Source organism: Rosa rugosa, chromosome 2 (genome assembly GCF_958449725.1).
Source record: "Rosa rugosa chromosome 2, drRosRugo1.1, whole genome shotgun sequence".
In the NCBI taxonomy this organism is placed as follows: domain Eukaryota; kingdom Viridiplantae; phylum Streptophyta; class Magnoliopsida; order Rosales; family Rosaceae; genus Rosa; species Rosa rugosa.
The window spans coordinates 2,008,742-2,022,769 of NC_084821.1; the positions used below are offsets into that span (position 1 = coordinate 2,008,742).

The 14,028-nt window shown below is 39.9% G+C and overlaps 2 protein-coding genes across 2 annotated transcripts; both read left to right on the top strand.

Moving 5' to 3' along the window:
* The first annotated feature begins 2,652 nt into the window (after positions 1-2,652).
* On the top strand, positions 2,653-7,296 carry LOC133732091 (formate--tetrahydrofolate ligase). Its single transcript, XM_062159555.1, has 5 exons — positions 2,653-3,053; positions 3,242-3,391; positions 4,425-5,600; positions 6,249-6,395; positions 6,785-7,296. Exons 1-5 carry the CDS (start codon positions 2,682-2,684, stop codon positions 7,058-7,060), a joined length of 2,121 nt encoding a protein of 706 aa, XP_062015539.1. The 5' UTR covers positions 2,653-2,681; the 3' UTR covers positions 7,061-7,296.
* A 493-nt stretch (positions 7,297-7,789) lies between these two features.
* On the top strand, positions 7,790-10,604 carry LOC133733029 (protein trichome birefringence-like 4). Its single transcript, XM_062160634.1, has 5 exons — positions 7,790-9,019; positions 9,123-9,315; positions 9,428-9,621; positions 9,709-9,867; positions 9,960-10,604. The coding sequence occupies exons 1-5, from the start codon at positions 8,004-8,006 to the stop codon at positions 10,333-10,335; spliced, it is 1,938 nt and encodes a 645-aa protein (XP_062016618.1). The 5' UTR covers positions 7,790-8,003; the 3' UTR covers positions 10,336-10,604.
* The last annotated feature ends 3,424 nt before the right edge of the window (positions 10,605-14,028 follow it).

Below are 14,028 nucleotides of genomic sequence, written 5' to 3' on the forward strand. Positions count from 1 at the left end.
TTGCCGATCACAAAAGGATCCAACCCAATAAGCCCGATCTGGTCAACGGCCGGGTCATATTGCCAATATGTCCAATACAACATTCCATTGTAAGCAACGCTAGTAGCAGGTCCAAACCGAATGCTTCGTGGGGATGATACAATTGACTCTCTCCATTCACCAGTGTCGAAAGAGAATACCTCAACAATGAATTTGGAAGAATGAGTGAAAAAAGAATTACCTAATTCAGATAAATCGTGAGGAATAATTCTCACAACCTTGCACCTGTAGTCCTTTTTAATATTAACAGTACTATTGGTACCACTTGTACTATTTTCCTCCTCATAGTAGCGATCACAGATGAATCCAACTGGTACATTCGTGCGACGTCGAGTGGTGGGAGGAAGAGCAATCCATTGCCTTGTGCATGGATTGCAAATGTAGAAATCACGTTGGTCTTGGTAATGTCGAGTTCGGCAGCACAAAACTAAATCATTGCATGTTCCTACCATATATGGCTTTTCTTTCAGACCGTGGAAACCCATGAGTATTTCGAACAGGGGAGCTAGCAGATTGGATGACGACTGTGTTGTTCTAGGAGTGGGGAATTCCTCCCCTCTTTCGTCTATCAGAGAATGTGCTATTGGGGTTTGCTTATGAAATCTTTGAAGATGTAGAAAGCGGCCAATCAAATACGGATCTGAGATGAGATTGAGCCAATGCTTGGAAACACATTTGCATTGGAAAACGAATTCCTTGCTAGGAAGCCGACATAGGATTTCAACCAACAGAAAGTCAGGGAGATCATCAATGTTAACAACATTTGTGGATTTTGATCTTGTTGAGTGAATAGGAATACCATCGGAGGGTGGTACTTCTGATGATCTCTTTTCCCATCCACTCAAAACACCTAATCAATAATCATGTTACAAAACTTATAACAACATATATGCTTCAAAACCTCAATTGGTATTCCTAGTTGCATCGGGTAAAATAAACCTTACCAATTTCAACCTTATCTTTAATAGCCGGACTATCTAGCTCCCGTGCTGCGCCCTTCTTACTTGACTTTTTAGTCTTCATCTTCTGATTCACAATCACAAACGAAAAATTGATCAATGACAATGCATATTAAGTTTCTATTGGAACAGCTAGAAGAGGCAATTCAAAAGCGGGTTGCACAGTAGATGACTATCACATAATCAATAGACAAGAAAACATAAAAATATGAACTTTGATTTCATCATATTCATCAATACATGAAATTGACAATCCTACGCAGTAAGATTCTAAAGAAAATACTACTAGAGATCCTTTATTAATTGAAAACTTGACTAAAATTGAACCAACCAAAAAATCATGTAGAAACGACAACAATAATCGTAATGGATAGACAACAGTTCTTTTTATTGGCAAAGATCGGATTTTTTTTTTTATATTTTCAACGTCAAATTGAAAAAGGGTACCCAACAAAACGCATTGAAATCTCAATTCTAAACAGTTCTCACTACACGGGAAGCTTCTATTAAGAGTTTCATGGCAACCCATATCTCCAAGGACCGTAAAGACTTGTGTGGTAACAATCAGAACAGTTTAAAGAGAGTTCATTCACACAGAGAGTTGGAAAAGGAATGAGCTTCACAACCTTGGAGTGAAACTTTGGCGGCAAGAAAAGAGAAATTGAGAGGAGTGAAGAGTTGCAGAAAACAATGAAAAGGAAGGGTTTTGTTCCTTGTTGGAGTTTGTTTGGCCTTTGGGCCTTTGGTTGGGCTTTAGTTTCTGCGGCCTGTTAAGTGGGGCCCATTTAATTTTGCACCAGCCAACGGAAGTTCGTCGGTTTTTCATGAAAGAAATCTCATTGGGTTCTCTTTCAAGAAGATTTTGTTGACGAAATTTTATTAGTTTTCTTTGGAGAGGCTCTTGCCGACGAACATTTCGTCGACAAAAACGTGTCTCTTTATTTTTTTCTGAGAGGTTTTTGCGGTGAATTTTTTTTCAGTTTTCTTAAAGAGGTTTTTTCATAACAAGCACTCTGTGAATCTGTCTAAAAAATTTTGTCTTTTTATTTTTCATAGAAAATTTTCGCCAACGAAATCTTCTTAGTTCTCCTCTGAAGAGTGATTTAGTAATCAGCGGCCAGAATGTGTTTCTTTATTTTTTTTAAAGAGAGTGAGTCATTGATGTTTCTCGAAATACCATTTGTTAGCGAATATTCATTGAAAAGACCTTTTGTGCATTTTTGCTCTATCAACTCCACATGAAATAAAAAAAAATTTGAGAAACACATTCATCCTTTTAGAACCAAATATAACTACAATTAGAAAGATGATATTTATTTATTTATTTTTATTAAAAGAAGGGTGCAACATGAGGAGTTGTCAGGAGGTCACTCATCCTAGCTAATACTGCTCTCGCCCAAGCGAGCTTCACTTCAGAGTTCTGATGGGATTAGAAAGATGATATTTGATCACAACTCAAAATTGTGTCATTCAAGACATAGGGATAAAAATAAAAAAAATGCAAGCTCACCTTATCCTTATATTTCCCATGTGGTTTGTAGCTTTCCTTTCGATTCTTTTTCGGGATATAAGTTTTGGAATTTTGGATGTCACCAATCTTTTCACATCATATCATGACTCGGATACGTAATATTATAATTCAATTGTCCAGAATAGAAAAACAAAAAGAATACTATAATTGACATGCGACTCTATCAGTGTTCACCAACTGTCCCAGTTAGAGCTTTAGCCTCCAATCCTGGAATCTCAGTCGATAAGAAGTCAGGGCACTCCATTCTATGTTCTTCCAGTCTCACTTTCCCATCATCAATAGGTCAACCTCAACAAACAGAACCACTTAAAACAGATCCATCAATCCCAGAAACCAGTTTTCACAGATTCTGGGAGCCCAAAATGAGCCCATCAAAGACCACTAGGAAGTTGGAGGTGGCTTCACCAGTCCCAGCTGACATAGACATTGCCAATTCAGTTGAGCCTGTTCACATCTCTGAGATTGCCAAAGACCTTAATCTCAGTCCTGACCACTATGATCTCTATGGAAAATACAAGGCCAAGGTCATTGCTTTTGTTTCCTCCATTGGTTTTATCTTTGCTTGTAGAAAGTTTGGTTTTTCTTTATATGGGTTTTGAGGGTGAAGTGTTCTGGGGATTTGATAATGGTTTGTGTTTATGTTTTGATGATAAAGTTTGAATCTTTAAACTGGGTTTTGAGTTTAAAGTTGTGGGTATTTGGGTTTGTGTAGGTTTTGTTATCTGTGATTGATGAACTGAAAGGATCTAGTGATGGGTATTATGTTGTTGTGGGAGGGATTACTCCTACACCTCTTGGAGAAGGCAAGTCTACCACCACTGTTGGACTGTGTCAAGCTTTGGGTGCTTTTCAAGATAAGAAGGTAAGGTTTTTATCTTATAGTTGTTTTCTTTTGTGGTATTTACAGTTTTGGGATATGTTGGTACGCATAATGAGTCTTCTTTGGTTGTTGGCATTGAAATTTTTATAAGAATAATAAACAAATTTGGAGTTTATACATGTCTGTTAAAAAAATCTCTTGAACTGTAGTGTAGATAAGGATGTACCAAGTTAAGTTTGAAATTGTTCTACTTGGTTTGAAGTTGAAGAGAGAGTTAGTTGATTATACCTCATGTTGCTTTAGCTTGTGTTGCCAATAAATTGAGATGTTAAATGCTTCTGTTGAGTTTGGAATGTTTAATTGGTGAACACGCCCTGCCTGGGTCATATGTGGAGAAGTATGCCACCTAAAAGTAATCATAGAGAAATGCCAGTTAATATGGAAACACATGAACCCCGTAGATCTTAAGCTTTAACTGCAAGATGCCTATACAAAGGAGTGCAGTTTCAGGGGATTTGGAGACTCATATGCCATTGTCATTTGTGCCGATGATGCGTTACAGCGCATAACTTGGAATGTGTTAATTTTTGTGTTCTCCTTGCAGTTAAAGTTCCTTCATTGTAACACTTTGATAGGTATTTTAACTGATCAAGAAATTAACAATTTGTTTCTGAGGCCTGACCTGTCTTACCCTTTATCTGCTGGATTTTTTTCAACTTCCTCTGATACTTATCTTCTTTACCATGCACTAGGAAGAAAGGATATGTTATGAGGGAAAAAAAGATCCCCTATATTAGTTGGAACTGGATAAGATACAAGATAAGCTCATTACCTCAGCCTCGGCATATAAAAAGTGAAATCATATGACTTCCATGCATCTCTTTCTTGTTAACTTTTCTTTTAAAGCAATAGGAGTTTGTATGTGAGATTTAGGAAACAAAGGTCTGTAGCAGTTGTTTTCCTTACCACACTTATTCTCATAATTTCATAGATGTGTAACCTCGCAATTAACAGCCTTATGCTAGTAGTTGTTAGTATGGTCCTGATCACAATTTCTCCCTTTTCATGATACTAGGTTGTCACTTGCCTTCGTCAACCATCACAAGGACCAACTTTTGGAATTAAAGGTGGTGCAGCAGGTGGTGGTTACAGTCAAGTGATCCCTATGGATGAGTTTAATCTGCACTTAACAGGAGATATTCATGCAATAACAGCTGCAAACAATCTTCTAGCTGCTGCCATTGATACTCGAATGTTCCATGAAGCAACCCAATCAGATAAGGCTCTAATGAACCGATTATGCCCACCAAACAAAGAAGGAAAAAAGAGCTTTAATGATATCATGTTTAGACGTTTAAAGAAGCTGGGTATCTCCAAGACACAGCCTGAGGACCTTACACCAGAAGAAGTTAAGAAATTTGCTAGGCTTGATATTGATCCAGATTCTATCACCTGGAGAAGAGTAATGGATATAAATGACCGGCTGTTGAGAAAAATAACAGTTGGCCAGGGCCCTGAAGAGAAAGGGATGGTGAGAGAAACAGGATTTGATATTTCAGTTGCCAGTGAGATAATGGCAGTTTTGGCCCTTACTACATCTCTAGCAGATATGAGGGAGAGGCTTGGCAAAATGGTAATCGGAAACAGCAGGGCTGGTGACCCAGTTACTGCCGAAGATCTTGGTGTCGGAGGTGCATTAACGGTTCTAATGAAGGATGCTATTAACCCTACATTAATGCAGACTCTTGAGGGGACCCCAGTTCTTGTTCATGCTGGTCCTTTTGCAAATATTGCGCATGGAAATTCCTCCATTGTGGCTGATAAGATTGCGCTAAAGCTGGTGGGACCAGGTGGGTTTGTAGTCACAGAAGCTGGTTTTGGTGCTGATATTGGCACTGAGAAATTCATGAATATAAAATGCCGGTATAGTGGTTTAACACCGCAGTGCGCAATTATAGTTGCCACCATAAGGGCCTTGAAAATGCATGGTGGTGGCCCGGATGTTGTTGCTGGGAAGCCTCTTAATAGTGCCTACATAACTGAGAATGTGGCTCTGGTTGAGGCTGGCTGTGTGAATTTGGCCAGGCATATTACAAATACAAAAGCCTATGGTGTGAATGTTGTTGTTGCCGTGAACAAGTTCTCAACTGACTCTGACGCAGAATTGAATGCAGTTCGAAATGCAGCACTGGCTGCTGGGGCTTATGATGCTGTGATATGTACTCACCATGCCCATGGTGGAAAAGGAGCGGTTAGTCACTTTAACTTGAATTTGGTTGACTAATGAATTCTGGATGTTTCTTATGCTTGAAGCAAATTTTTTTTTTTTTTTTGAAATTGTGCAAAAATATATGATGCATTTTGTGAGCTCTAGAATTACCTTATAGCCCAAAGGAGTAGCTTGTTGTTCTTTATTGCGACATTCTACAGATGTTACCAGTTTTACACCCACAATAATCACCAATTTCTTATCTCATCCAGCCTTGTCTAGGCTGTCACTTTTCTATTTTACCGGCTGTTGGAGCCTAATAGTACTCTTGCCAAGTTATACTATATCTCCTGAAATTCATTTTATTCTCTGAATTTTGGCTGGACTCTATCCACCTAAGTTTGTTTTGCTTTGTCTCTTGTTCTTTTGAATATGTTACATTTCTAACAGAATGGATATCATCTGCCGGTTTAGTTATATCTTATTTAACAAACAGATTAGTGTCAAGCAAGTTAGATATCTAGTGATGTCCATTGCATCAGTTATAGCAAGGAGCTGGCAAGTGGCAATCCTCCTGACAGTATAAAAATTGGTTTAGCTTCTTCAAGTTAATGTGTAGCTGGCTCCATTTATTTCTCTAAATTGCTATAAATGGTTTTCATAATTAATGGAGTTTATTGTAATCTTCAGGTAGACCTAGGGATTGCGGTTCAGAAAGCCTGTGAGAATGTTACACAACCATTAAAGTTTTTATATCCTTTGGACTTCAGTATTAAAGAAAAGATAGAGGCAATAGCCAGGTCATATGGTGCAAGCGGTGTTGAATACTCGGAGCAGGTAAGATCGTGTGTTATTGTTTTAACATTCAAGTTGAACTTCTTCAACTCTTTCCCTCTCTATCTTCCCCCCTCATTCTCATGATTTTGACATTCTTGAAGTTCAATATCTGCAGTTAATATCATCCCAATTTATTAGATAGACAATTTATCTAATTCAAATCAATATAGCTATATTTCTTGTGTTTCTCATAGACATAGAAAAGTGAACGTTTATTGTTGAAACAGAACATCAAACTTGATTCCTCTACAGCATTAGAAGTATATACAAAATTTCTCTCTCTTTTCATTTGTATCTTTTCTTTACACCAGTTTGTGTAAATTTTGAACTGGCACAGAAATTAGATGAAATGCTTATTGATATGAGATCTTCTCCATTTATATGAATAGGCTGAAAAGCAGATTGCAATGTACAGCAGGCAAGGGTTTTCTGGTCTGCCAATATGCATGGCAAAGACCCAGTATTCATTTTCTGATAAAGCTACTGCGAAAGGAGCACCATCCAATTTTGTCTTACCAATAAGGGATGTGAGGGCAAGCATTGGAGCTGGATTTATATATCCTTTGGTAGGAACCATGAGCACAATGCCAGGACTTCCAACTAGGCCTTGCTTTTATGATATTGATCTTGACACCACCACTGGAAGGGTTATTGGTCTTTCTTGAAGGTTTCTGCATTTAGTTCTCGGCATGCTCACTGAATTGGCCTTTTCTGAAAATTGCCAATGCAGTTCCTCAGTCTTCTGTTATTGTGCTCTTTGCTTCATTAATTATATCAGTTTTTTGTATTCTATATAATAATCTCAGAAATAAAAACAAGAAATCTCTGAGGTTAATTGATAATTAGCTTCTTGTGTTTCTGATGAAAGGAGGTGTCAAGTAAAATTTGGTGATTTCATTAAGATGTAGACAATTGGACCCTGTCATCAAATTTATGCATGCATTCGTACCAGAATAGAGGTAGGAGATGTTTATGATGAAAAGTCATTAGAATCTTATTTTCCCACCATCTTGGATGATTATTTAGACCATATTAATGAAAGTGATACTCGGTTAAGACCAAAGTAATAAGAAATACGAGAAATATTATTAATAAGTGAGGGTACATAAAATGAAAAAGAAAATTTTCTGCATAAATATAGCTGATGAAGCAGTAAGTTAAAAAAGAAACTTTCATCTTGAAGATAGTATCAGGCCCAAAAATGTGGTTTGCTTGATTGCATATTTAACACCCGAGAAACAAAATCGGTTATGCAATGGTTAAGATGTGACTTTGGTACGTTTTTAGTGGTTTATTTCTGGAATGACTATATTTGCTCCTGTAAACTAGTATCTTACTTGCTGTGCAATATAACTACTTTTAATTAGAACAAATGCGTACTTTCTCCAGAAATAGTAAATATATTGAAGTAAGTCAAACTAATTTACCTCTTCAACAGAAAACTGTCTTTCCAGTTTCATGAAAATTGAAACTGATAACAAGAAAACTAGTCTGTCTCTTCTCCCACCATCGTCTTCCTCTCTATTTTCAGAATTTCAGGTAGACTCAAGGTTGTAACAGCAGACTCATCACACCCCCTCCACCTTGATCTACTTAAAAGATATAACAATGGCGGATTGGGGACATTCCTCAACAACAGAACACCTCTTACCAACAACCCTAGGAGAGTCGAAAGCCTCTCCTAGGCCTTCAGTACTTGCACATATCACAACAAGCACAGAATATTCCTCAATGACAAGCCCACATTCAACAAGAGCCGACACCAGCAAGGCCTCAATGTTTTCAATCTTCTTCTCCAAGAGAAATTCCATGGTTTGTACTTATGCATTCACAATTGTCTTCATTACATGTACCATCCTCTTGGTTTTCAACCCTTCTCGCCCTTCGGTTCCTTTTGGCTTCAAAAATCTTCTTCTTTATACCTCTCCTCAGACCCCAAACCCTCATTGGAAACACGATTCTTTACCACAGTTTGATGAGATTGGAAGTTTGAAAGAGAATGTGGGGATTGATCAGAAGGGATTTCAGATTGGTCTTAATCAATCTTCTGGGGGAAATGGAGGAACCAAGAAAAATGTAGAGACTGAAAGGGATGATCATGTTGGTGCTCCTCAACCATCATACACTACCAAGAAAAATGTAGAGACTGAAAGGGATGATCATATTGGTGCTCCTCAACCATCAAACACTACCATGGAAAATGTAGAGATTAAAAGGGATGATCATATTGGTACTTCTCAATCATCAAACACTACCATTCCTTCCATGTTCAAAGACTCCAATAACACAGGAACCGAAGTTTCTGAGAAAGTTGAGAGTTCTGAGAGAAGAAATGAGACCAAGAATGCTGTAAGCTCTCATTCTTCTTCTAATGGAGAAAATGGTTTGAAGGAGAAAGGGAGTGATAGTAAAAAGGCACCGTCAAACAAGAAACAAACTGGGTTGAAGTTGAAGAATGAATGTGACCTATTTGATGGAAGGTGGGTGAGAGATAATTCTTACCCACTTTATGCTCCAGGAACTTGTCCTTATATAGATGAGCCTTTCGATTGTTTCCACAACGGTAGGCCTGATAATGGTTACGAGAAGTACAGATGGCAACCGAAATATTGCAATGTCCCAAGGTAATTTGCACCAGGACTTATTTCTATTATATTTTGTTTAAATGTTGGATAGAGCTTGTTGGTTCTGTTTAGTAATGCTGTTTCGGATGAACTTTTTGTGTAGGTTGGATGGTAAGAAGATGTTGAGATTGTTGGCAGGAAAGCGTCTAGTTTTTGTTGGCGATTCTCTCAATAGGAATATGTGGGAGTCTTTGCTTTGTGTTCTTAGAAATTCAGTGGAAGATAAGAACAAAGTTTATGAAGTCTCGGGCAGGCAAGAGTTCCGTACAGAGGACTCTTTCTCTTTCATATTCCAGGTATCTTTCTCATTGTCCATCATCTGTGATTTGGAGTTCATAGCCTGATAACTTCTTCCTTCATTTCTTTTCATTTTGTTGGTGTAAACTACTAATCTTTATGTATTAATAGGATTATAATTGTTCAGTAGAGTTCTTTCAATCACAATTTATAGTTCAAGAATGGGAGGGGAAAGACAAAAATGGATCCAAAAAGGAAACCCTTCGCCTTGATTTAATGGAGAGTTCCGCGGATAAATACAAAGATGCAGATATTCTCATCTTCAACACAGGTCATTGGTGGACTCATGAGAAAACTTCCAACGGGTAAGACCCTGCTTACTTTCACTCTCATGTCATGGTTTTTAGGATACTTGCATGGAAGGAAAGCTAACATTATTGAGAAACTTGCAGGTTGGGTTACTATCAAGAAGGTAGTCATGTCTATGATGAGTTGAATGGCGAAGAGGCATATCGGAGGGCTTTAACAACATGGGGAAGATGGGTGGATACCAAAGTAGATCCTAAGAAAACTGCTGTTTTCTTCCGCGGCTATTCACCTTCTCACTTTAGGTACATTACAATACATGCAATTAGTACTTCATACACTGCATGGTTGGTTAACAACTATATAGCAACTTCATGATCATTTTACACTTCCACAGAGGTGGAGCATGGAACTCTGGAGGGCAATGCCATGGCGAGACAAAGCCAACTACAGAAACTGAATACGGAGGAGAATATTATCCATCACAAGTGAAGATCTTGGACTCGGTGATGAAGAAGATGATGACTCCAATCTTCTATCTGAACATCACAGCAATGACTGATTTCCGGAAGGATGCTCATCCATCGGTTTACAGAATGCCCAATTTAACTGCAGAGGAAAGAAAAGAGACTTCGATCCAGGATTGCAGCCACTGGTGCCTACCTGGTGTGCCTGAAACATGGAACGAGCTTGTATATGCTCAACTCCTTAGACGCAACATGAAGCAACAGAAGAAGAAGCAACATAAACAGAAGCGTCAACAACAAAACTAGAGGACTCCCTTTTGAAACATGGAGAAAATACTCTGCTGTATTCTTTATTGGAAGTTTTGCTCATCAAAATAGAGAAGATCCAACAAAACTCTTGATTTGATAGATATAGTACATTGTACAGATGTATGTTAAGGGTAGTTTGTATGTTTTTTCGTATATCATGATAAATGATACAGATAGAGTTGCTCAAACTTCTATTCTTCAATTGGTTCACTGAGGTGAAGGTCTAGCCATTTTTAATGTTTGTCCTGTAATACAAAATTTTATTAGATATAGCTCAGATACCCTGGTCTTAGTTTTATTTGTTTCCATGCTGAAGACCTTTTTTGAGTAAAATGAGGTCATCACTTTATTGAATTGAAAGATTACAATATGCCAAAAGGTATCAATAAAGAAAATAAACAGTACGATCGAAAGGAAAATATGCAAAAATTACATCTGAAATATCTTTGTAAAACGTACAAGAGCAGCGACGTTGAAAAGTGCTGGCTTTACACTACAGATTGCAGCTGTGTAGTGAATTGAGTAGTCGGTGGTTTGACTACCCATGCAACTCCAACGCACAAATTGACAAAAACCAATTTGACGCTTGAATGAGGACACTTTCCCACCTAAAGATCGAAGCCGACCAAGGGTGTCAGAACATGGCCTTATTGGCAGACGATCTATCATGAACATATACCATAAATTTGGGTCCCAAATTCAATACCAATAACGGGCAGAGGCCCCAAGCCATTCCAAATATTGAAAAACAGCCTAACGAACAAAGTGGGCTGAAAACCAAGCCCAACAATGAAAGTGGGCCAGAATCCAAACTCGACATTGAGAGTGGGTCGGCGTCCAATCCCACGACCCGCCCGGATCCCGAATCCGGATTCTCTTGCTCCAATCTCTGACCCGATATGAATGGTACACCACCTAGTTCCACTACTGGCAAGACGAGCTGGGCACCACCGCTGCCTCAATTGCATCTCTGTCAACACCACTAAGCCGCAAACAAAACACAAACAGGCAGTCGAGATCTAATCGAAAGACCTCAGTCCCAGCCTTCCAAGACCTCAGCTGCGGCGCTCCCTAAAGAACGCCGCCACCGCAATGCCAACCACCACCGCGGTCAGCCTCACGCCGACGCTAGAAGCCGACTGATGCGGGTCCATCCACCATAGTAGAACCTTCATCAAAACCCGTCCACACCAACAACGGGCACAACAAATCACTAGCCCCAATATGAGGAAGCATAAAGAAAAATAACAGGCCAAGACATGTAGATTTTTTTTTTTTTTGGTGACGGGGCGATGCAGCCCTCGAGCCTGGGTGGCTTAGATTAAAGAAACTGTCGAATACAAGGGGGGGACATTTGACCTGAACCCCTGATTACAATAGATACCTAGAGAACCTCCTGACATATTATCCTGAGTCTCTAAACACATGTACTCAACAATGCACCAACTAGCAAAGAGCGCACTATTGGCGGCTCTAATCGCTTTAACTGCTATAAAGCAGCGGTGACACAACGGAAAGATGACTTGATCTGTAACCCGACTACAGCAAAGCATAAATACTGTACGCACAGCTTTCCCATTATGATGCCCCTGAAAAATACATCCAGTGACACATAGTTTCTCCCGACCACTAGGAGACAGCGACCATTTGACGAAGCAAGGAACTCGCCGCCTACCTAGGGCAGACTCATTACCGCCACTGGAAGGCAGCGACCATTCGCAGATGCAAGGAACTCGCCGCCAAACCAGGGCAGACCAGGCACAGAGAGTGCATAAGCAGGCACCAAACCCAACAACCCCGACTAAGATACAGAAACAACCTAAGCAAAGCAGAAACAAAAACAACCACCTCGGCAGAAAACAAATAGAACATGAAAACAAACAGCAAGGCCCAACAGCATAAGGCCGGCCCAACCACCATCTCTTCCAATGACCCAATCCATCAGCCCACCACGCTTGCAGCCAACAACCATCTCCGGCATCAAACCGCCGCCGACGACCAGAACCCAGAAGCCCAAGACCCGCCAGGACAGGGCGCCGGAAAGAGCCACCCCAACGCTGCACCATGGCCACCAAACGCCCCGAGCCCAAAAGAGGAGATCGAAATCGATCCGCCCGCTTCGAGGTCGAGCCACCACCACCACCCCTGGAACGCACCACTGCCGCCTCCCAGATCGCCGAATCGGTGCCTCCAGAACCCACCGCCGCCATCGACCGCAGCTCGGGAATCCCAGATCTAGAACTGTCCTCCCCACCCGAGATCGAAGGCCTCCCCTCCTTCCCTGGACCGCTCCTCTGCCATAAAGGCCCGCCCCTAGTAACCATCGGACTCCCCTCCCGGGCCAGAACACAGCGGCGAAACGCCGTCCGCGTTCGGCCGGGAGAGAACCGCACTCTCGAAGCTTTTCTCTTTTTTTCCGCGCGTGGGGCGCGTTCTATGCTAACACCTCACAGTAGACATGTAGATTTATCCATACTGAAAACCTTTGTCCAACTTATGATGAAACTAATGGGGCACAGAACTTAATTAGCCATTAATATGTGAGTGACATTGTACCAACTTGATCCGCCAACTAACCCATTGCCAATGCTCAAACCAAGGCACCAATTACTAGAGGGGACTGAAAAAAAAAATAAGAAGCAGGAAAATAACTTCTCACATGTTTACCAAAAAAATCAACTAATTCCACACTTTTTTTTGGTCTAATGGCATATGTGTCATATTTGTAAGTATAAAGTTCTGATGTACGTATAGATGCATGTGTGATGTGTGATTCTAGTTTTTGTATAATAAAATATAAAAATTATTATCAATCCCCTCCTTTTTAAATTAAAAAATGACATCTTGGAGATCAGGTTGTCGTCATCAGTCGGTGGCCATTGCAGGTTGCGGCGCGGTGTCATGTCGGTGATTCAGTTCCGTTGGCGGCGTGCGAGGCTGCGAGCATGTCATGCAGGGGTGACTGGAATGTGGGCTGGGCCTATGCTTTTGGGCTATTGGAGGGCTATTAGGTTAATATTATTTCGATTTTACTATTTGTTTTTAGTGTGCTGTGTTTGGTTGGCAATAAATTCCTACGCTAAAGTTGTAGGAGTAGTCGGGCTATATGCTTAGTTGTGCACTCTTAGTGCCTTGTGTGCCCTAACGAGGCAGCACATTGTTTTCACTATACAATGGACGTTACCTCCTAGTGGCAAGATGAAACATCGTATCATCGGATTTAATACCAGTCATTAGCATATTAGGAAAACGACTTTATTAGTTTTATGACACTGCTTTAACTTTCCGTTATGCCACCATTATTGTAAAGCAAATGGAGTAGTTGATATGACACTTTTTGCTAGTTGGTACATGTTTGAATACATCGTAATAGTTGAGACTCCTGTTATTATTCATGATGTCTACTTGAGATATATTGTAATCTCGGGTTTCGGTACTATGTGCCCCCCAATTATATTCAGTAGTATAATCAATTAAGACTTGAGAATAGCTGCAACAGCTCTTATTTCACAAAAAAAAAAAAAAAAATTAAAAAATGACATTTTTTTTCGAACGTGTAAGCTAATGATTAGAAGGGTTGTTATTATATCCTGCATAAAATATCATTTTGTTAAAATGAAAATTAATGAGGACTTTCAAGTCAATAGTTGGATGACTTACCTCGCCGTCCACCAGCGACGTTTGGCTTCA